Here is a 23865-nt window from a genome sequence, read left to right as displayed (position 1 = left end):
ACCAAAGGATATCAGGTTTACAAAGCGCCTGGTGAGCAACATATTTACCTCCCCAAAATAAAAGCAAATTAACAAACAAATTGATTTCCAAGACAGGCTGGCTTTGATTTTTAACACCATAAAGGCTAATTTCAGCAACAGCTGTTTGATCAATATCATGCCCAGTCCTGCTCTTCTCACATCCCAGAACAGTCTGTGACTGAATTTATTGATTGTTTCCAAGTGCTGCAGCAGGTCTGGTACCTCGTGTGAGCACAGTGCCTTATTCCTACATCCCACATCCCAGACTCCACACATGAACACACCAGATGCAGCTTTTTCTTCTGCTTAGATCCATCCTCTGATTTTACCTTGCAGATCCCCTTGTTTTGGCAACTGTTGTGCCAAAATTCCTCTCCCCAGGCAGTCTGTGAGCATATCACTCTAAACTTGCCATTACTCCTGTAATTTGCTATGCCAACAAAATTGCAAACAGGCTGCACGGCCAGTCTGGATCACCAAGCAATTTATCATCTGTTTCTGTTTTGTCCAAAGCTTTCCCTTGGGTTTTCTCAGTTTGGGGAGGAATTGGCGCTCACAGGACACAGCCCTCACATCACAGGCTTCTCCAGAGCCTGCCCCCACCAATGTTCCTCACAACCCCTGCTGGAGAGGAGACCTCTGCCACTGATGCTCCACTTGGCCCATAAAACATTACACTGGAGGAATTTTGGCAGCCTGCTGTTTATGGAACGTGCATAATCCAGGTCCTGACCCTCTGCTGCCCTGCTTGGGGCCAGCACCCAAAGCCCAGGCTGAGCCCAGGCTGCAGAGCTGCAGGAAGGGCAATCTCCCCCGTTCTGCTGCCCTGAAGCAAGGGAATACATTCAAACTCACTCCTTTGTCTCACTGCAAGCCCAAAACATTTTTGATCTATTTTTTAACAAGTCAAGGGGTAAAAAAGAAAATAAAGGCTTTCTTCTTCATTCTTATTTCTCATGTCATAGCTTCTAAAATTCCCTGCAACTGATGGGTCTGAAAATCTCTGGTTTGCAGTAGCAACTGAACCAGCCTTGAATCTGAGCAAAGTTCATCCATATTCACGCATTCAACAGCCGTCCAGCCCCTCACCAGACTTAATGAAGTGTAATGAAAGAAAAAGAATGAGCTTTGTCCTCACTGCCAAAGGAAAAGGCAGCTGGAAATAGGCAGGGGCTTGATATGAATTGAACATGATTATGTATGTGATAACCACTGTTCTGAAGAAAATGGTGCTGTTATACCTAAGGAGCCCTCAGCAGGCCCTTGTAATTAGAGCCACTTAGCTGCTTTAATTGCCTCTGAAAGCCACCCAGAACAGATTGCTTTTATGCTCTTTCCATTTTAAAACCAGGCACAGAAATATGGAGGCACTAACCTGCATCCATCTGGGTAATGGGGATTCAGGGGAGGGAGCTGGACAGGTATTTACAGGGAAGGGCTCAGTACTGGACCCACAGGGCAGGAGGATGTTATGGTGATGTGTGGGCACACCGATGCTGGAGGATGGCTACCACAGCCCACAGGTGAGCTACAGAACTCTGGTCCCACCACCCACCCCCAGCAAAGAGCCAAAGGATGTGTCACAGCAAGGCTGACAGTGAGGCACAGCTCACCATGGTCCTTGATGGGGTTCTCACAGTGGTATGCAGTGCCCTGAATTTGTGTCTGCCCACTCACTCATCAATAACAGCAATCCAACTCTAAATTAACAATCTCTTTTCTGTATTCTTCATTGATTCACAAAGCTGAAAATATTATCTTTCTCTCCTTCAAATTAATTACATTAATGGTTCACAGTTTCTTGGGAAACAATTCCCAACTCAGTTCTGGCAATGAAGCAAGACTGGAATCTGTCCTAAGCTATTCTGCTAGGAAAGACCAATTGGAGCTGTTCTGGAGAGAAGAAAATGTCCCCTCTCTTCCTTGGGGAAGGAGAGTATTCCAGAAGGAGCTTTTTAAAACATTCTTTGTCTTCAGTCAGTTCAGAGTTCTTGGATCTCTCCTGGAGAGAGATGGCTGAGGAGAATATATGAAGAGGTCAGGGCTCCAGCTTTCCCTCCTCAGCTTCTAGAAGCACAGTGCACAATTGAAATGATGCCCCAAAATCTTTGCTGTGGACAAGGATCCAGCCCCAGCTCCAAGCACACAGCCCAGTGTTTGTACATGGCTTTCAGAGCCCAGAATTCTTTTGAGACATGAGCTTGAACCCATCATCCAGGATGGATCTGCGATTGCGCCGTAGCCTCCTCTGCCTCTCCAGATGGATGACTGCTCCCAGGAGCACACCAGCAGCCACGAGCAGCAGCACTCCCACAACAGCCAGGGAGATGACTGTGGCCTCTATCTGTCCTTGGGTCACCTTAGATCCAAACAGCATCACCTTCTGGGACCCATCCTCACCCTCAAGTGCCAACCCTGAGAGACAAACAGAAAGGTATTTGCAACAACAGCCAGCAAAACCAGAACTGAAAGGTTGCAAGAAATGCAACAAAGGAGCATTAAGAAAAACATGCAAAGTAGTGGAATCACCAACCCTGGAAATGTTCAAAAGATGTGTAGATATGGAGCTTAGAGACATGTTTCAGTGGTAGACATGACAGTGCTGAGTTCATGGCTGTACTCAATGACCTTAGAGGTCTTTTCCAATCTTAATGATTCAAAGGAGCCATCCATCATCAGACCCTCATCCCTGAGCCCACACAGAGATTTGAGATAGATGGTTCCTTCCCCAACCTGCTCCACCCCAGAACCTGTCAGTGTCTCACAGGTGTCCAGGCCCAGTGTCCCCTGCAGTGCCCAGCCCAGAGATGAGAACACGTGTCCAGGCTGGGCTGCTGCAAGCTGCCCCAGTGCAGGCTCCCTGTGCCCATGGCTGCTGCCCTACACACCCCTGAGTGCACTCACTCAGCCATGCCCATGCTGAGTCACCTGAGCTTGCTTGTGCCTCCACACAGAGGTAGCAGCCACCTCCTCAGAAAAAGGGCTGTCTGCTCAGGCAACAACTGTTGGCCAAGGTTTCTACCTGCTGAGCACACACAAGCTGATATCTGCATTTGGTATAAAACCTAATTATTTAATATATAGCCACCATTGCTCTCACATATTTCCTACTCCTCTTCTGGTTTGTCCATTTTGAGTGAGGAAAACGTTGGGGAGAAAATGACTGAAATATCAGTGGAGAAGGTCTGAGTTGTAGGTAAGTGGCTGCATTTGTAGCTGGCCTGAACTGGCTCTCAAATTAGCTCAGCTGTATTTCCTCACAGCAGCTGAAAAATGGAGTTGTGAAGAGGAAAAATCAGGAAAATAAGCCACCAGTGAACATTACTCAGACTTCTACCACAGAAAATTTCAAGGGCATCATATCTACTACTCCCCTTCTCCCTGTGCTGCTCAACCAAATGCCTTTCACATCTGTTCTTTACAATGCTCAGAAAACTCCAGGCACATGCTTGGACTCTTTTCTCAGGGGAACATCAGAGCAGAAGGCAGATGTGCTTGTTTGCATGCTGACTCCATCCCTTCAGCTTGTAGAGATGATTGTGAAACTTCCCTAAACCACAGGGTCACTGACAGTCCAAAGAGGGAAGACAACCCATCCCAGGCACCCTCCTCCAAATCTCTGCCAGTACCTGAGCTCACACTCTGAATCTGAATCCATTCATAGCAGGCACAACAGGGTGTGAGGTCACCAATCTCTTCCACCTAACACAGGCAAACAAACCCAACCAGCCCAACTCCCCTATTTCTATCACCAGAGGACAGACTGGTGCCCTCCCTGTTATCTACTGAAGCAAGGCTTCACACCAAGGACCTGCCAGGCTGGCAGAGTAGAGGCTGTGGGTGCTGTGTGCTCCTCCCCTCCCCTTACACTGACCCAAACCTCTCTGTTGCTCAGGGATTGCCCTCTCCCCTTCCCACAGAGAGAGCTTGGCAGTGCTGTACACATCATACCTGGGGTGGCAGTGATGTCTTCCAGCTCTGACTCTGAAAGGAAACAAAAGGAGGGTGAGAAGGTGTTGGGCTGAGCAGGCAAAGCCCAGAACAAGGCACATCTGGCAAGGGTCAGACTCAGAGGCAGCATGGTTTCCTGGACTAGCAGGCTATCCTTTGTCCTGTCCATATTTTCCCTCTCTACATGACATAAGAATTTTTGTATCACCTGCTCCAGAGGCAGCCCCTGTTCCAGTGCACACGCTTTTCATCCTTCAGAAGGAAAAGTGCTGAGGGAGAACCAGAGATGACCCTGACACTGGGCAGGCACTGGTCACCTACAGCTGAAACACTGGGGCATTCACTGTTTTGGTAATAACATCTAAAACCACATCACCATGTGGGCTCCAGTACTGAGGGTCACTCACCTCTGAGCACCTCCCAGTTCTCAGCAAGAGCAGTTACTGGCCGAGAGCTGAACACAGCATTTCACACACAAACTAAAAATAAAACTCAGAATAACAACACAGGTAATGTAAACTCCAGAAAACAATTTGTTTTAACTCCAGCTCCAGGTATTACCATATTTAAAGGGAATATCATAATTTAATACCACTTAAGTAATTATCTGCTCCATTAACTGGCTTTTTATAGTATGTGAGAGTTGAGATACACTCAGAATTCCACAGCAGTAGCAGAAGTGCTGCTGGATGTTTCACAGTGACAGCTCCCTACCTCCTCTAGGCAGGACAGTGAAGAGGATCTCCATGCCAGCATGGATATGGTCAGACACATGACAGTGAAGCAGCCACGTCCCAGGGTTCCCAACCAGCATCTCCACCATTTCAAAGGTCCCAGGGAACAGATCCACAACATCTGCTCTGTAGCTTTTGCCATTCTGTCAGAAAAGGGAGGCCATTACCAGCAAAGCTCAATGCATCTTCTCAGGAAGAAAATTCTGCCAGTACTGCTGGGGACTTCAGCTTTTTAATGCTCAAAAAACCCCAAAGCTTTCAAAAAGCAGCTCCAGGCCTCCAGCTTGGAAAGCAAACAGTCTTGTAATGCCTAACCCTAACAAGGATTAAGCTGGACATCTCAGCACAACAAAGGCTCAGGGAGTCAGACTGGGATGTGTAAAACCACATCCTTTTCCTAGCTGGGTGGAGCTTCAGCAGTCTCATTAAAATACATTCAAACACAGAGACAAGTAGAAGTGCTGGTATCAGTGGTCAGTATCTGCTTTACCATCAGCAGATATTCTTACCTTGTATATGAAGGTCTCAGCATGAAAATGGACTGTGTGGACATCAACCTCGTGACCCATTCCCAGCAGGTACCAGTTCACCCTCTCTCCCTCATGCATGGTCAGCCCAGGCAAGGTGGCATAGAGCCTGCCATTGATTGCTGTGAGGGAATGACACAGAGGGGAAAAGGCTGTCAGCTGTCAGTGAAATTGCATGGGTGGTGCACAAATTAGAAGCTACAAAGCTCATACAGCACCCAGTGTACCAGCAGTCAGTGTCCCCCAGCTCAGCTACTTATCCTCTCTGCTCACAGACAAGTCACTGGCACTCAAGGCCATGCTGTAGCTCAGTTCAAATAAATCTCAAAAATCACCTTTGCTGAAAACCTGCAGTCAGCCAGTAGTGGTTGCTTCTACAAGTCAAAATGCATAAAAATGGCATTTACAGCCCAATGATGGAGAAATGTGTATATATCTACATGCACATAAATGTCTGAGCAATTTCCTTGATGAACACTGAAAAGGAGTAAATCCTGCCAGTGGGTAGGATTTATCTACTTTCTCAAGAAGGAATTCTGCTGTGACTGCACATACAGGAAAGAGATCAAAACAGTGAGTGAGCTGACTGCTATGGCACACACATGGAGACTTTCATGCTCAGATGACAACAGAGGGAGTAAGATGGAAAGAGGCAGGATCTGAGGGCAGAGCACCAGGTTTTTACTCCCAGGTCTGACCTGGGCAATTTGTGCAGCCTAAAGCAAGTATCCAAGTTCAGCATGGTGGTTCTGCTAGCTGTAATACAGGGTTAACAATTACACCTTCATGGATGTGTATTTGGAGAGTCTTTATCTCCCATACAAAACCAGCAGTAATGACAGTACACAAAATGCAACTCCTCACTATTCTTATTTCCACAACTGTCAAGGGACCTGTTTTGCTGAGGTTATCTTTGATATAATATGGAGAGAAACTAACATAAACAACATGCTAATTTAAACAAATGTGTTCATCCTTCTATGGTAGAAATAACCTAAAACAGCTAAAACAACCGAGCCACATCTTGCAGCCACACAGCTCAGAAAATTAATTTGAAGCCTAACATACTCTGATGGTCCCTGAGACAAACAGAATTAAATTTGTCTGACAAGTTAATTTCATGTTTGATTTTATTTCCTTTTCTGAGTCACTCAGACACATCAGAGATTAACCTCTCTGGCTTGGATGTTGCTGTTCCTCCTTACAGAGACAGCCACAATGATCAGCCTTCACTGCAGATCAAAGATGAGGGCTGTAGGTGTGCTGCAATATTGAGAACAGACAGTTTAGTTCTGTCTGTGCCACCGATAATGGGAAAGGATGAGGACATTCACCACAAGTCAGGCTCCCTTACTTACTTAGAGAGGGAGAATCAACACCAACATTACCGTGCATTTTGTTGCTTTCCACAAATTTCTCATCCAGCAGGTTGATCTTGTGATTTCCCTTACTGAAATGTTCCACATTCTCCTCCAAGTACCAGGACTGATTTTCATCAAAAACCAGGAAGAGCAGAGCAAACTCCCTCTTCACATCCTTCCTGCTCCCACTGGAGCGCAGGGCCCCTCTCCGGCAGACCTTCAGGGGCCCGATCAGCCCACTGTACATGTCCTGAGCAGAAGGAAGGAGAGCTGAGCCAGGGACCTTCTCACCCTCTTTTATGCAGTTCTTTGCCTTTCAGCAATTGTTTTCCACTCCCCCATCACCCCACTTAAAACAACCAGTGCTGCTGTACAATTATTCTTGTTGGAGAGCATCAGCCACTGAAGCACAGGAACAGGAACTGTACGTGCTCTTATAAATGCAAATCCAAAAGTCATAAATATGGATGGTATCAAAGTATTTTGCACTTGGTGACTGCAAAAACATCTGCAACTTGAGATAAAAAGGCCATTATTTCTGGGTTGAATGCGATGGTTCACATTCACAGGTTTACAACCTGCAGGATCCTCCAGGTTGTTGCCCTGTGAAATTAGTGCTATGACACTACTAGCAATGGTCAAATCTGCCTGCTTTATTCATGAGGTTTATTTTGGACAATTTCTGCCTTTTGTAGATTAGCCCTATGGCTCTCACCAGTACAAACCATGATCAATTGGGAGAGTTCTAAAAGCCTACAAATAACTGGAGGGAGGTTAGTAGCAAGGAGAGACGATGGAATTGTTTTATGAAGGCTTGTCAGGAAAAAATAAGGGCAGACATCAGGAAAATTCAGATTATTTCCTCTCCATGGAGAAGGCTGGACATGTTACCAGGTGATTCTTCCACCTCTTACCTGGGCCAATCTCTAAATCGTACCCAACTCACATTGATTTCTAAGTGGAGTAAAAATTTTTTCTAATGAGGTTTTTCTGGTTATAACTTCTATTTTACCTTTACTGGGTCCACTGCAGAGTAGTAGATCCAAGGCACACAGGCTGAATCATTTGGCCCTGGCCCAGCTCTCTCAGGAACTTCCCAGCGGTATGTCACAATGTCACCTGAGGGACAGAGCAGCACCACACACCCCGTGACACACCCACTCACCAAGGGGCAGCAAAACCAAATGGAAAAAGAAAATCCTGTCTCCAAAACCCAAATTAAATTCTGTATTTGCCAGATATTGCATCTGCCTTACCCAAACACAGAGCAAGCTGGAAGATTCCCTCTCAGAGCAAGACTGAGGGGGTCATAGGATGTAAACAATGTCTGGTACCAGCACAATACAGGTTTATCTGCTTTTGAGACTGGACTTGACCATGGAAATGACCATGGAAGCTCATTCAGATGGAGCTTAAGATAATCTTTCTTCTCTTTGAAATGAATTTATGATGCTGATTCAAATTGGGGTTTAAAATCACCCTTTTTTTATATTAACAGCCCATTTCACAAAGACAGGATCTGGATGACAGCCTGACCGTGGCTTGGACAGTTTGTGCAAGCTGGAGGGGACCAAAAATTAAATACACTGGTATCTGGATCATAAGACAAAGTGGCCATTTCGGTCAGATCCCAGCAAGCAATTGTGCATTTCTCCCATTTCATTCCATTTTCATACTTTTGTGCTCATGCATCCCAAAGAAGAGACTCCCCCATCCCAGGAGCAGCTGAGCTGTCACCTGCCATCACCCTCCCCTTCCCACAAACAGACCCCACTCAGTGTGGGGGGATAATGCTGCACACAGAAAAATGTCCTACTCATGTCCCAGAGGGCTGCCATCCCCACACAAATGGTACCACTGAAACTGTGCTGGACCTGAAAAACCAGTTACTGCCCAGTCCCAGCACTATACTGTAACAAAACCAGGACATCTGAGGCTGCTGAAGGAAACCAGTGTGGCTCTGGGATAAAATCAGCAGTGTGAGTGAGCCCACACAGGAATGCAGCTAGAGAAGGGACCTACCAGGGTTTGCCACCTGGGGGTGTCCAGCCTGCTGCTCCAGCACCCCGTGTGCATGGATGGAGTAGGGCCGTGAGGCGTTGTTCTTGAACACGACGTTGACAATGTCGCCCACCTCCGCCCACAGAAAAGGGCCTTGAGACAGGAAGAGTGAGCTCTGAGACCAGCAAAATCCATCAGCACATCTCCTGGGATATTCCCACCCCTCTCTCAACATCTTCTTCCCAGAAATATTGCCTTATAATATTTATGATGTTCCCCTTCCTCTTTGCTACCTCCCAAAAAGAGAATTGGATGTCAGTCCTAACCCAAGTCTTGGGAAACCAGAATGATTTTCACAATAGGACAATGAAGGAGGTTACACATCTTAACTGGGGCCAGCACAGCTAAGGCTTGATTTCTGAATACTGCTATGGTAAATATCCCATGTTGATCACCACTTGTTATCAGTTTCAAAAAATGTAGTAATATTCAACTGAGCCCGACAGTGTCGCAAATCAGAGCTGCAGTTTTGAGTTGCAGATGCTGCCCTGACACCACTTACAGCCTTGGTTCATAACTCAGAGTTCTGTCTCCACAGACCTCCACTAGTCAGTGCAAAATGCTCCTCCACTTCCCAAGGCTGCCTGCTCTTGCCCCATAAGCATTTCTCACATCTACAGATTTCCCCCTCTATTTCTCACACCCCTGTCCAGAAGTCAGTGGTTGTTTCTGTCCCACAGTCAGAGACATGCAGCTGTGAAATATGCTTTGCCCAAGCCACAACAGAACACTGGTGCAAAGGCAAGTGGAAAAGCCCAGACTTTCCTACAAGCTGTGCACAGGACTCCTCTAACTGCTGTCTCCAAGGCAGCAGATGTGAGTAGGAGACAATTTCTCTGCACTGACACAGGAGATGCCTAAATATCCAGTGAGCCTTCAGATTACAGCTGTGAGCCACTGCAGCTTTAGAGCCCCAGTCCCATTTCTGTGTGAGAGGAAGGTGAACCCTGTGAACAAATCCTTACCCAGTATCCCCAGGTGCTCTTCACCACTTATTCTGGCCTTGGGGGTTTGGAAAGTGCCATCTGTGTACTCCCTGTAAACTGCTTTCTTGTACTTGGAGCCAAGCAGTCCATTCTCATTGCTCAGAAACACATCAGCATAGCTGGGAAATGCAGAACAAGTGCTGAGATTTACCCAAACCTCATGGGGAACAAACAACTAACTTGTGTCAGGGGGTTCACAAGCTGCAGGGGCTTCCCAGAGCCAGCCTGGGCTGCAAAGGAGAACATAATGACACGGAGGGCTGCGCTCCCACCAGCAGCACCACCAGCACGTGCACCAGGTCACACAGGGTGACCAAGACACCCAAGAGGCTCCAGCAGGGTCTGCTGGGCCACTGGCAGAGGCTTCCCCAGAGGGTGGGCTCTACCTCTGTGCAGAGTGGTTGTGGCGCTCCCTCTCCCAGCTGCGGTCGGGCGCGTAGTCCCAGAGCAGCTCCTCAGCGGCGAGGTAGAACGTCCTCACTCCCCTGTAGTGATGGGCAGAGCCCGTCCTGCCACACCTGGAAACGCTGTACTGCTGCCTCATCCCAGACTGGTAGTGATTGCTCGTCTGGCAGTAGATCTCAAAAGTCCCTGGGGGAGGCAGGATGAACAAGGAAATCAGTTGCCTTTGAAGATTCCAGGAGAGCAGTGTCAGTATGTGCTTGGTGTATCTCTGTGCTGCTTAGGGAGCTTGGCTGCCACAGGCCAAGGTTAAAAGGAGTCACTGGAGAAATCAAGCAGGAATGGCACAACAAAGTGCTACACAAACATCATCTCAGGAAGCTTTCCTACACAGTAAGAACCTGTGGCAGAGCTGACCCTGTAAGAGTTCATACCATGCTAGACAATCTGTCACAGGAGCAAACACCACAATGGGAGACTCTTCCATCTGCCCAGACAGCTGTGCAGGCACTCACCACTGTGATCAGGCTGCATGAAAGCAGTGGCAAACGTGTGTGGGAACAGCTTGGCTGAATCTCTCCGCATGCCGTTGATCTGCAGGGTGTTGCCCTGGAACACAGCTCCATGGACGTCTGCCTCGCTGCCCAAGCCCAGGAGGTGCCAGGACACTCTGTCTCCTTCACACACATCCAGCCCAGGCAAGTTACCAAACATAAGTCCATTGATGGCTGGAAAGGAGAAAGCAATTAACTCTCTGCAGGCAGGTGTCAGCTAGGAGATTTTGAGCATACACCTTGTAGCACAAGCCTGCCAGTCAGAAGAAAGGTAACTTGTTTGTAATTCACCCCTGGGTACACTGAGAGCACACTTCTCCAGACAGCTGTGCTGCTTGTCCATGTCTCTCCTGGTGCCTCCAGCCTGGCTTGATTCCAGGCAAACACCACACAGCCCTTCCAGCCCCCAGCTCAGCCTTTAGGTGAACATCAGCCCGTGCTTTGCAGGTTCATCCCTGATGTCAGAGAGCAGCATCCAACCATACCATGCATCCTGTTGGATTCCTCAAACTCATCATCCTTTTCCACAGATGTCTCTTCCATCCTCAAGTAGTACTTTATGTTGGCATTTAAATACCAGCTGAGGTTCTCGTCAAACACGTTGAAGAGAAGATAAAATTCTTTGTCGATCCCTTTCTATAATTACAATGATGGTTGTTAACTTTTAAAATGCAACAATTAAGTATCCTTAGAGTTAAATCTCTTTTGCTTGGGCCTTGTATTCCCCTTTATTTTAAAACACGGCTTATTGAGGGACAGGATTCTGTGCCTTTAGTCATATTGAACATTCCTCTTTTATTTCACAAAAGGCATCACTTGTGCATTTTCCATTATATTTCACATTAATAAAATGAACAAAACTCAGTCAAGGCCATGAAGTCTGTGCCCCCTTCCTCCCCTACACCTGTCTGTCCAAACCAGTCCCAAGACCAGAGCCCAGACACAAGGCAGGCTGATGACCACACCACACCACACCCCTCCTGCCTCCTATCACAGGCCTGGATTGGGGATTTTTAAATTACCCTAAATCCTTCAAAGTGTTAATTCTCCTAAGAAATGCACTCCAAACCGTGGTGTTTCCCATTAAAAGAATACTGTGATGGTGTCCAGACTCTCCTGCTGGTGTCACTGTCCCCAGCAGCACACAGGCAGCCAGCCTGCTGAGAAGGTGAGCCATTCCCAGGCTGCAGCACATGGGTACAGCAGAATGGCCATGCACCTTCCACAGTTAAACATTCATTCAAGGTTTGCCTGAGATTGTGGAGCCAGAATTGCCACCCCAGGTGATTTCTCTTTCTTACATTCACAAAGGTCTGTCTCTTCTGCTTACATGCTTCCAATACCTGCCCATGTTTATCATTATCACAGCTCCTTCACCTCAAGGGCTGTATGTATTCCCAGTGCTCTTTGCTCAGCAGATCCACATTTCCACCCTGGGTGCACATTGATTTCTTCTGCACTCCTGATTTAGTCATATGGTGTCCCCACTGACTGTGAGCTCCCCCAGGAAGGCTCTGAGGACAGTCCCCAGATCTGTCACCAGTCCCTGAGCCACACTGCAGGACAGCAGTTGGGGTTTGATTTGCCATCTGCTGTCTTTTACAACAAGGCTCTGCTCTTCTGTCTGATACCTCCTCAGGGATATCAATTTACTGTCTTCCCTAGATTTACTGCCAGGAAATCTGAGTGAAATTCCAAGAGGAAGTTCTGGCTTCCTTGAGGTTTCACCGCTCTATCAAAAGCATAAGACTGACATGGATTTTCACATGTTTTTTTGTAGCCAGCTCTGCTTGAAAATTAACTTCTCCGGCAGAATAAATGAGGCTCACCCAAACCTCAAAGCATTGTATCACCCAAGCAGAACACCTGCAAGCAAAAATGCCTTTTCAGAGCCTCTCTGAAAGCAGCCTGCTACACAAGCCTCAGGGCAAGAAATAAAGTAACTGCTACAAGATAACAGTTGTTTAGCCAAGTTTATCTGTGAATTAAAAGCAGAGCTCAGGAACTGTTTTGAGGGCAGCTCTTGAGAGCCCAGAACACTAATGGCCTTTCCCAGAACACTACTTGCCTGGAAAAAGCTGATACCAGCTGCACCAGCATCAACTTGGCCAACAACAAGGCTTTGATTTGACTCTCCTGGACTCACACTACTACACATTTGTTTTTAGTATGCTAATGTTTTCCTGATGCTTTCATGTAGAGAAAGGAAGCAAAGACCTGGTAGGAACAGGGCAGGAAAACCCCTTTACCTGCTTGTTGTTGTCATCCAGAGTGCCTGCCTTGCAGATGAGCAGAGGCCCCACTAGGCCCGAGCTGGAGTCTTTGACAGGGTTTGCAGCTGAGCTGTACATCCAGGTGAGGCAGGGAGGGTCACTGGATGTGGGCCCCACGTGCCTTGGCACAGTCCAGTGGTAGGTGAAGTTGTGCAGTGGTGCCACAGAAACCCCATTCTGGGACAGGCCTTTAAAACAGGGATTACAGGGTTATTCCCAAATCCCTGCACAAACTCTGTCACACCTTCTCATCAGCTATTTTCAGAGCAGGCTCTACTTAATTTGTGCCAACCAAACACCCAGCACCTCTGATGGGGGGTACTCAAGGAAAGGGATCCACCAACCATCATGGTACCACATCCCCTCTGATGCCTTCCCATAGGACACTCCATGTGGATGGATGCTGAAGGGCCAGGAGGCTTTGTTAAAAAACGTCACCAGGATGGTGTCACCAACTTCAGCTTTGATCACCGGACCTAGAATAGAGCAGGGAGAGCACATCAGCAACAGAGCATTTCCCCAGGCCATCAGAAAAACCAAAGCAAACAGGGCACCTTCCTCCAAGCTGCAGGGCCAAAAATGAGAGGCAACAGATGGTCTGGCTTTGCTGCTGCTGAAGGGAGCTCAATGGGAGCAGGGGCTGGCAAGGATTGTCTGAAAGTAGTTTGGGTGTACAGGAGACCTCAGAGAGGCATCACACCTTCATACAGGGAAGTAACAGAACAGGCAGATGTGCTGGAATGCCCTCAGGATCAGCCCATGTCTCTCCTCCACCCATGTATGGCCCCCTCAACCACCCAAAACACGTGCTTCAGAGGTGTGAGATGCTCCAAGCCCAGCAGAGTCTGTAAGCTCACAACCCAGCTGGCCAGAGAGGAGCTATGAGCCTTCACCATGCCTGCTCCTGAAAACCCATCCAGGAGAGAAAGCTCTCTGTGAGAAAATGGGGTTTGCAGCATGCCTTGAAATGGGCTCAGTCAAAAACACATAACCAGGAGCTACTGCTGTGATCTGTTTAGCTCTAGTCACAGAGACTATACTGCATCCCTCACTCTTACCTCTAGAACACCTTCAGAATGACCCCTGAAGTGATTTTGTCCATTCTACCACCCTGCACCTTGCCTTGCTCAGATGTGACTGTTGTGAAGCAGCTCTTGTGCCCCTCCCTGCCCCCCAAAATGAGCAGGCAGGCACAGCCACCTGGCAGTCCCACCATCAGCACCCTTCAGACAGACACTGACAGAGGATTTGTATTCCTGGAGGATTCTCACCAAGTATTCCAAGGTGTTTCTCCTCTTCTGATTGCTGCTTTTCCTCTCGAAAGCTCTCATCAGTGTACTCCACATACTTTGCCTTCCAATAGACACCCCCAATGCGGTAGAGGCTGCGCTTGAAATACTGCTCAGCAGGACTAAATGCAAAAAGCAAATGTCAGGCCATGTCACAGAACAATGAGCCCTGCTCCCCTGCTCCCACTGGCAAGGCCATCAACATCTCCAAATCAAGCAGTATTTCAGACAAGGACAGCACCTCTAGTTTGGAACAAGCACAGCTTGGATTCTACAAAGCTTTTTTGCCCTTACAGATTCATCACTTGTGTGCGTGTTCAGGGAGCACCTGTAGCACAAAGCCCTCTCCCAGGTGAGATCAGCATCACTACCACAAGATGTGTGAAGGAATGAACAAAACTGCAATGCAGTCAGTGGGCAGGCAGTGCTAGAACTCCAACCTCTTCAGAAGCTGGGGACAGCCCCATTCCCAACTAAAATAAACAGTTGTAAAGGTATTTATTTCCTCCACTACCACCCTCACCAAATATAAGTAACAAGCCTTGCAGGAGAGGCAGTGCAGTTACAAGGCCAGCTCACAGGTCTAAGGTCTGCAAGGTTTGCTGCATGACATTGGGTAAATAATTAACGACTCTACATTTCCTCTTCTCCATCTGAATAAGGAACATCCTCTCCCACAGATTACTAGGGAAGGGACGTCATCTCTGTGGAAGGAGAAGAATCTCTTTCAGTTAGCCAAAGACTGAACAGGAAGTCTTTCAACTGATAGCCCTGATCATGGGATGGAGAGCTGCCACCCAAGTGCTGGCATCTGATTTCCTAGAAATTGCATCCTGCAGCAAAACCAGCCTGAGGCCCATCTGCAGGACAGCAATGCCACCCTGTGTCTGCTGCACCAGGGGCTTTTTGAATAATTTCTCAAATAGATCAATCTGTTCCTAGGTTAGGCACAGCAAGCAGAAATGAAGCCCAGAGACAAATGTGGCAGCTCATGGTGTACATCTGCTGGGACTTCTGCTGCTTGTGGGTACAGCTGTGCCACACAGTCCTCTCATGGGAAGGCCCCAAGGTACCTGTGCTGCTCTCAGTGCAGTCCAGCTACAGCAGGGTTTGATTTTCCTTCCCAGGAAATGCACCCCATGTGAGCAGCAGGCATGAATTTTGAAAAGAAAGAAATTCCACACTTTCTTAAGCAGTGTTCCTGATACAGGCCAGACTCCCCAAACCCTGCCCAAGCCCAGCAGGCTCTCACTCACCTGTCAGGGTCAGTGAGCTGCTTCCCAGTGAGCTGGTCGAGGGCTGAGGGGCCGTAGTCCCACTGCACCTCCTTGGCAGCTATGAAGTATCTCCGAACTCTCCCTCCCAGGCTGGTGGCTGCAGCTTGCCGAGAGCAGGGCCGGACCTCATAGAGTGCCCCCATCCCAGCTGCCCAAAACATGAAGGTGGACACTCACTTAGCCCCTCCAGCCAGCCTGATGGGCAGTCCCAGCTCCCCTCTGCTGTCCCAAAAGGCACATGGATGGGAGAAGGTGAGAAACTCCACAGCAAGGAGTTCTGTGAGCAGAACTTCCAACCTTAGATATTGGATGCTATGGAAGTATGGATCTAGAGTGACTGGAGTCTTCTGCTGTCCTCAGATCTATCATGCAAGTGCCTCTTACAGAGCTCTTAAGGCACTGCCTCATCTCTGCTTTCAGCTGTACCCAACACCAAACATCACACCATGGTACAAGTCACCCCCACCAAAGCTGCCTTGCACATTAGTAACCAGCCCACTCCAATTTTACAAGACAGAATCACAGAATAATGAGGTTGCAAGAGACCTCTAAGATCGTCGAGTCCAAGGCATCACCCACTCATTTGTGGGTGATAGGGAAAAATGTCATAGGGACATTTTTCCACGCCCAAGACATTGTTCCCTACCACACTGTACATCATGTACATCAAAACCAGAGGACACAGAGTCCACAACATATTCCACCCCCTGCCTTACCTTGTATGTGATCATTGACCTGGCAGCTCAGCAGCCATCTCCCAGGGTTCCTGGGGATCATATCTGCTGTGACAAAAGTGGCTGGGAACAGGCTGGCCACGTCTGTCCTGTGGCCCCGGATTTTGAGTGTCTCTCCATGGAAGTAGGCTGTGTGAACATCAATCTCATTGCCCATCCCAAAGAGGTACCATGAAACAGAATCCCCAGCACACATCTTCAGCTCAGGGAGGTTGCCAAACACATAACCATTAATAGCTGCAAAAACAAGCAAGCCAAAATTAGAGAGCAGAAAAGGAGCCTTCAGAGGAGCCTTCCTGCCAGTGGGTGACAGCATAGACACAATAGGATGATGGACCTAACCAGAAATCCTCCTCCTCTTCTGCTTTGGAGAGCTCAACTCCACAGCTCATTCCTAAAGCCAAGGGTATAAAAGCTTACTCAAGCCAAAGATAAGAAACCAAAACAATACTTCAATTTTCTGGAGCTGTTGCCCTGTCCCTGAGATATTTATTAAGCACATGACCTCAGAGCAGATCCTGGAGCTCTGACACTCCTGAGTGTCTCAGCAGACACAGTGGCCTCACAGAGGTGACACTGACCGTGCATTTTGTTGCTCTCCTGAAACTCCTCATCTTCTTTGTCCACAGAGCCAGGATCTGTGCAGAACAATGCAATGTTCTCATCCAGGTACCAGCTTAGGTTCTCATCCACCACACTGAACATCAGAAAAAAATCAACATCCACATCCGAGCGCCTTTGAGAGCTGCCAGTCAGCGTTCCTGAGGTGAAAGGAGAGAGGAATGAATGCAGAAAATAATCATGCAGAAAATTACACATCAGGCAAGAGATGAGAACCACAGCAGCAGAGAGAGTCTTGTCACATGAGCTGGAAACAGATGCTTTCCCACCACCCTCACAGCTCACCCTTTTCCAATGTATCCCTGCCAATACAGCTCTCTCTCTCAAGCTGCTCTGCCACTGCACACCTCAACTACAACACCTGCAGTCTTCTCACTGCTGGAACCAACCAGTCACCATGATTTTCATACACAAAGTAGATCTTGGGCAGAAGTCTTGCTTTTAACATGGATTCAAGCAGCTCTCTTGGATCAAGAGGCCTGCAAGCTCACCTGCCCAACCACTATGGGATAAGGAGAATGCAATGAATACAATGACCAGAATCCAGCCAGAGCCCAGGTACTGTCCTCTCTAATCAAGCTGCATTTCCCCCTGAAGCTGGGAGCTGCACAGAGTATCTTCAAATCCTATCCCTATTCATGTCACCACAAGACCTTTTACACTATGGAACTGCAGGCCTGAGCTGCTTTCTCCTGGTGTTTTTACCTGTTTTACAGGTAAGCAAAGGCCCAATTAATCCAGATGCAATGTCCCTAGGTGCATCAATATGAGAGTGGTAGATCCAGGTCAAGCAGTTTGGGTCGTCATCTGTTGGACTGTGATCTTCAGGGACAGTCCAAGTATAGGTGTAATTCCTTCCTGGGAAAACAGCATCATCCTTCTTCTGATCCTGGGGGGACATATCAGGATACAGGGATCCTAGAACAATTGAGCAATCACAACATCCATTCAAGAAGAGCCAAGATGCCCACACATGTCACTTTATACTGAGCTGAGAGTCACCATCCCAAGGCTGAAATAGTGTTTAATCATCACTTCCTCAAAGAGGCACTGAGGCACAGAGCCACTGTAAGGCAACTTGCCCAGTAAACAGGTCAGCACACAGTCAGCAGGATTATTTCCATTCTGCCTAGGGCTGCTTTGCCTTCAGTTCTGCACTCTGCCCCCACAGCCAGTCTCTCTACAATCTCTAGAGCTGATCAGTGTTTTAGAGGTTGTAAAATCAAGACATCTGGGCCCAGGTCAGGACTCCAGCCCCATGACCCTGCTAACCCAGTGCTTGGTGTCTTCACCAAACACCCAAATGCAGTTGCTTTATGGACAGCTCTCCTCCATGTATACTCCTAAATTCCCAGTGAGAAAAATCTGTCTCCATGATGGCAGTAGCTCATTTACCTTCAGAGTCCTTTTTGTAGAAAACACCATGAGGATGGACTGTATATGGTCGAGCAGCAAAATTTTTTAGGTGTACTTGAATGGTATCCCCCACTTCTGCTCGGATGACAGGCCCCAGGAAGCCCAGCCAGGCAGGCTTGGGGATCTCAGTGGTGTATGTGGAGTCTGTGTACTGCTTGTAGACAGCCTTCTTGTAGGTGCTTCCCACCCTGTCCTTCCCAGACTGCAGGAATGCTGAGGCCTGGCTGTTGAATTCAAAGGGAAAGGCCATGAGTCATCATTATACACAACAGCTGGTCAATACTGCAGCACAGGGATGGTGGCACTTCACTTCCTGGGGTATAGCCAAAAGCTTTGGCATTAGAGGACCCTGGGATGCTCTAAGACACCCATGCACAGCCACAACCTCAACCCCAGCTCTTCATCAACACACACAAAGTGCTCCCTGAACTGTGCCCTGCACACAAGACATGGGAAGGACAGTGCTTCCCAGACAATCCCATGTGGGTGTCACAGGGAGAGCCCTTCTCATGCCTCCTTCAGCCTTCACTGGGCTCTTCAAAATTCACTTTGATTCCTCTGTGCCATTTCCAGTAAATCACAAGGCAGGGAGAGTGGAGTCCTGAGCTCTCTGGCCAAAATTTCAGAAGTCTGAAATTCTACTTAACAGTTTCCAAATTCCTTCCAGAGTGGCAGAAGGATCAGGCAGGTTCATACCCAGCACATAACCAGCTTCCAAAACTAAAACCTCCTACAGGCACTAAAGTTTAACTCACAAGCATATTTGCTCATTATGGGTAATTCTTAATAGATAAGAGATGAATCACAGTCCAGGTATTACCGGAACCAGCCTAAATGAGAGACAAGGTCACTCCTCTCACTTCCCCCTTGGGATTGATCACCCCCAGCATGAGCAGCCCTGCAAGGGAGGAAAACCCTAGTGCAAATCTCAGAGAATCAACAGTGGAGATGCAAATACTAAACATTGGCCTCATCATTCAAAAACAGGCAGGGCTTGGCTCTGGCTATACAATCCTGAGTTCAGCCCTTTGCCAAGTCATCCCTGCAGCCATTATCAGCAGAGTTTAAGACGTTTTACAGATGTGCCTCTTTCTCCACACAGTCCATTTCTTCTGAACAAAAAAAACCTCCTTGAAATAATTTACTAATCCTTTCAATCATATCAACATCTCATCCCTTTCTAATTGCCACTTTCATTTCTGCAATCATTGGACAAACAGGTCCCATTAACTAATTGTTTGCAGTGTCAAGAGTTTTTAAATAGCTTTTAAGTTCAAGGGCCCTGAATTTCATTTCCTTCTCTTCATTTATTTTGAGAGAAACCAAACAAAATCCAGTGTACTCATTACCACTTTAGGAGTCAGCAGTAACATCTTTATTAACCCTGAATGTTGGGGTGTTTCCTGTGAACTTATTTACATCCACACAGCACCTCCAGAGAACAGAGACTTTTCCATGCTAAACTGACAGACCTTAATGTTTCTGTGCACCCTTCTTGTTCCTGTTGTGCTGTTTCTGAAGGAGGTGTCTGAACCTGAGTGTTAGTTATTTTGGAAGGATAAAGGACTGAGAGAAGGTCAAAAAATACCAGCTATTTGCCACAGAAAATGGGAGCAAGGAAAAAGGTACAAATACCTTTAAAATACTATGGAAACCTTAAAAAAAAAAAGAAAACACGCACACAAAAAACACCAACCAAAGAAAAAGGCTTGATGTTATGAAAGCTAAACCCAAAACACTATTTGTGCAGTAACTTGAACCAATTATTGCAGTTTCCAGATTTACTTTCGCAAGAGAAACAAAACTGTTTTTCAAACAGCCTCTAAAATCCCATGCAGGAAGTCCCATTAAGTCTAAGGCTCGAAATTCCACTGAAACAAAAACAAGCTGGCTCTGTGAAGTCATTTATATAAAGATGAAAAGTCATCATGCTTCAGGATAAACAAGCTGATCACCAGCTGGAACTAAGCAAAATGAAACTTCAGGGTAGAGCATTGCAAAATCTGGGCAATTTTAGAACAATCTGTTCTGCATCTGCTCCATTTTCTGTTCTGTGTTTGTTTTCCATACTCTTCTCTCCAGTGTATGGGTTCTGGACTCTCCAGAATAACCATCCCTTTTCCCACTGACACAGGTTTTACCACAGGAGCATAAACCAAGTTAAACATTAAGCTCATAAAGATCAGAATCTACAGGAGTGTGTCTCTTGCTTGCTCAGATGCCCCACAGAACTTGCATTAAATTCCACATCAAAAGACAGCTCAAAGCCAGCCCCAGAGTAAGTTCTGTACCTGTTACGTGCAATACTCTGGTTAGCAAGCACATTCCTCCCAGTTGGAGCATAGTTCCAGTTCACCTCGTGGATGCCCAGGTAATAAACTCGGATCACACCCCCAGCAGATATGGGTGACAGCAGGGGGATGCAGAGCAGCAGCCACCAGACTGAGCCCATCTCAGCCTGGAGGGAAGGGGCTTTTTTGGAAGCTACACCTGTTTGGGAAAGACAAAATGAATGAAACAGGATATGACCATTTGGTTCAAAGGTGCTGGACATTTTGAGAGAGTATGAAAAAATCAGGGGTTATAATAAGTATTATTGGAATTATTACTCAAATATTGAAGAAGGAAATCACTCTGTAACAAAATTGATACTCAAGGCAGATGGAGATCATGCCATGGGTAATGAGTCCCCAAAACCAAATGCGCTGCTCTCATAATAGTTTATTTAACCCTTTTTTCACTATTGCTCACATTCCAAATCATCTTACAGTTCCAGATACCAAGCTCAACAAAACAGTCCTGGTATATGTACATTTTAAACTGTCACCAAGGTCACTCTATTTTAAGTAACCTGAGGAAGTACAGTTTAGTCACTATGAAGTAATTTTAAATTTTAACTTCTTTAAAGATGGCTCTGAGGGAACAGCTATCTGTAATCCAGGAGTATATCTCAAATAGGCTGCACAAAGTTTTTCCTTTCTGTTCTGTTCTTTTCCCCATGATTTTGATCAGCAAATAGCTTACTCATAAAACTTCCAATTGACACCAAGCTTGTTAGCACTAAGCACCAGAAATACTCTAAAGAGAGTTGGGAAATAGTTGGGGAAACTGTCTGAAATCATCAAAATACAGTTGAATAAAGGCTCAAAGAACCTTGTGAATAAAGGCTCAAAGAACCGCCTGTATGAAGGAGAACCTGATGCAATATGGGCAGTAGAATTACACCAAAAGATAAGGAAGGATTAAACTGCATTTAAAAATCACATTAAAATGTCTACAGAAGTTCTCATACAATGATATCCTTAACAAAGCTGGATGAGGCCAGCAAACAAACCCCACCTAAACAAGCTGTTGAGATACAGCTCTTGAGACATGCAACAGCAACTCAGAATTGCAGAGAGAAACAGAAAGCAACAGAATGAGAAGCATGACCTAACAAGAAAACTCAGAATAATCAGTTTTCCTTTTCATACAGAAAGCGACGGTGACACAGCACCATGGCAAAGGTTTTTCATAAAGAGACTGTCATTACTTATTCTTACTGTCTTTGTAACAGCAACATGAATGTATAAGGTTTGTCTGCAGCAAAGCTGGATGTTCTGTAAGCTTTCAGCCAGCACAGCATCCCACAGAGCTGCTTTAAAACATCTTCTAACATCTGATACCCAACAGACATGATTCAACCCCAGCACGTGGCAATGGACTAAGCACCTTCAAAGCTTCACTTCTTGATTTTCAAACATGCTGTGCTATTCTCAGAAGCTAATGATCATCAAGTATTGCTGTTTCCAAATAGTCAATAAATTGGACAAAGTTCAGAGACATCTATCTTTCCCTCCTTTCTCAGAAGGAAGCAGTAGGGATCTCTAAATCTGAGATGCTTTGAATCCATCAACACAGCATAGCTCTGCTCCAGTGGCTCCACCAGCATCTCCTGGTCACAGACCTGATAAAACTCAGATACAGAACAGCCCCTTCAGAGCAGCTTCAGCAGTGTGGGAACAACAGCAGCACACCGGCTCATGCCCACCCCACACACCGCTCAGCTTATTCCCTGCTCCTGTTCACAGGGAGCTAAAACACCTTTTTTTACTCATTCTATGCCAATGTAGACTCAAAGGAAGGAGCCTGGAAAGCCATACCTGTGCTGTTTCACACCGCAGAAGACCAGAAAAAGGCAATGGTGACAACAATACGGAAAGAAACAGCAGCAGCAGCCCTCAGCCTGCCACCACCCAGCCCGAGGGAAGGGCAGCGGGATGCTCCTGACTCAGCCCAAGCTGCGGCCTTCGTGTCAACTCAGGGCAAAGTTCGCGGCAGCTCCGGGCGCCGGGGGCGCCCTCCTCAAGGCCCGGGCAGCCGCCAAGCCCAGGCAGCGGGGACAGGCTGGGGTCTGTGCCGGCAGCACCGGGGCACGGCAGAGCAGCGGCTCTCCAGGCTGGGTGGGAAAGCTGCCCACAGAGACAAACCCGCCGTGCCAGAGCCCAGCTCACCGCCCCACATGGCGCCCACCGGGCTCTCCCACAGCCACCAGTGCCGTGCCCTGCCATGGGTGAGTCAAGGACAGGTCTTTGGCATAGCCTTCCCAAGGCTTTACAAGAGTCCCACCTGGACTCTGCTTTGAGTTTGACCAACATCGCACACACCCCTAGGGTAATTCTAGGGAACAGCAAAAAATATCCCTGAATGGAGAGGTAGCAGATGTCACAAAGTCGGGGCTCACATACCCTTCACTGTAACTAATCACCATTTATTTACTCGATTAGTGCAACGTCAAAGTAACTAAATTAGTTTTAAAAGTTGTTGGTTTCAATTTTTCGTTGATATTAATATTTGCCTTGATTAAGGAAAGAAAAAGAAAGAAAACCAAAAGCAACTCAAGTTTTATACTACATCCATTCCTGAATCTTGTACTTCACAGCAGAATCCTCCCCCAGGACTGCCCTATACCGCGTTCCCGACAGCACAAGAATCGCGAATGAAGGGAAATCAGATTTCAGGCGGGTTGGTGGGATCCAACTCCTATCTGACCGAGGAGGACGATGCAGGGATATTCCCTGACACCTGACTGCAGGGAAACCACAGCCCGAGAGCAAGGGGAAAGCAGAAGGAAGGCAGGAGGACGGACGGCTCATCCCTTACGTGCGGAGCGGGAGGCGGCGCGGCGGGGCTGCGGAGCGGGACCGGGAGCGCCGGCGGGGACCAGCCCGGGAGGGACAAAGGGGCTCTGCCTCCGCGGGCTGACCGAGCCCGGCCCCGCAGCGCCGACCGCGCCCGCTCCCGCCCACAGGGCGGGCCGGGCTGCTCCGCCCCGCACCTGCGGGAGCGCCTCTACCGGGCCGGGCCGCGCCCCGGCCGCGCACGCGGAGCCCGATCCGCGGCGTGCACCTGCCTGTCCCGCCCCGCCCTGCCCAGGGCTCGCCCCCGGTGCGGGGAGCCCCGGGAAGGCGGGCGGGGGCGCGGGCGGAGCCGCGGCCAGCGGCACCCACCTGCTGGGCAGGACCGGCGGCGGCACCGAGCGAGCGCTCCCCGGGGACCTCCCGGGGGGACGGCGGCGGCTGCTGCGGTCCCTTTAAATGCCTGCGGTGACGTCACGCAGCCGCGCGCTCCCCCGGGAGCACAACAAGAGTCACGCTCGCGGCCGCCGGGGCGAGGTCT

The 23865-nt window shown here is 47.9% G+C and overlaps 1 protein-coding gene across 3 annotated transcripts; it reads right to left on the bottom strand.

Annotated features, from left to right (window-relative positions):
* Window positions 1-1714: 1714 nt before the first annotated feature.
* Window positions 1715-23837, bottom strand: HEPH (hephaestin). Of its 3 annotated transcripts, none has more exons than XM_005488199.3 (21): window positions 23697-23837; window positions 20499-20697; window positions 18187-18431; window positions 17497-17709; window positions 16752-16931; window positions 16153-16407; window positions 15416-15584; window positions 14142-14281; window positions 13215-13346; window positions 12847-13058; window positions 11083-11233; window positions 10559-10771; window positions 10028-10232; window positions 9621-9760; window positions 8617-8748; window positions 7607-7713; window positions 6622-6844; window positions 5216-5355; window positions 4687-4849; window positions 3973-4005; window positions 1715-2436 (listed from the first exon to the last, which is right to left on the bottom strand). In XM_005488199.3, exons 2-21 carry the CDS (start codon window positions 20657-20659, stop codon window positions 2192-2194), a joined length of 3459 nt encoding a protein of 1152 aa, XP_005488256.2. In that variant the 5' UTR covers window positions 20660-20697; window positions 23697-23837; the 3' UTR covers window positions 1715-2191. The 3 variants fall into 3 exon arrangements, with proteins under 3 accessions (XP_005488256.2, XP_014123380.2, XP_014123382.2); XM_014267905.3 differs by lacking the exon at window positions 23697-23837 and adding an exon at window positions 23350-23507; XM_014267907.3 differs by lacking the exons at window positions 20499-20697; window positions 23697-23837 and having other exon boundaries at window positions 17497-17680; window positions 18187-18357.
* Window positions 23838-23865: the final 28 nt, after the last annotated feature.

The sequence above is a fragment of the Zonotrichia albicollis genome, chromosome 14, assembly GCF_047830755.1.
Source record: "Zonotrichia albicollis isolate bZonAlb1 chromosome 14, bZonAlb1.hap1, whole genome shotgun sequence".
Taxonomy (NCBI): domain Eukaryota; kingdom Metazoa; phylum Chordata; class Aves; order Passeriformes; family Passerellidae; genus Zonotrichia; species Zonotrichia albicollis.
This window is presented reverse-complemented; position numbering and strand designations above follow the sequence as displayed.

Excerpts from the sequence above, each read along its gene's own strand:
- HEPH (XM_005488199.3), bottom strand. The coding sequence starts at position 20,659 with ATGGGCTCAGTCTGGTGGCTGCTGCTCTGCATCCCCCTGCTGTCACCC. Across the intron at positions 16,932-17,496 it reads TTTGCTTACCTGTAAAACAG|GAACGCTGACTGGCAGCTCT; the intron begins GTAAAAACACCA and ends CTTTCACCTCAG. Across the intron at positions 4,006-4,686 it reads CACTGTCCTGCCTAGAGGAG|AGTCAGAGCTGGAAGACATC; the intron begins GTAGGGAGCTGT and ends GTTTCCTTTCAG.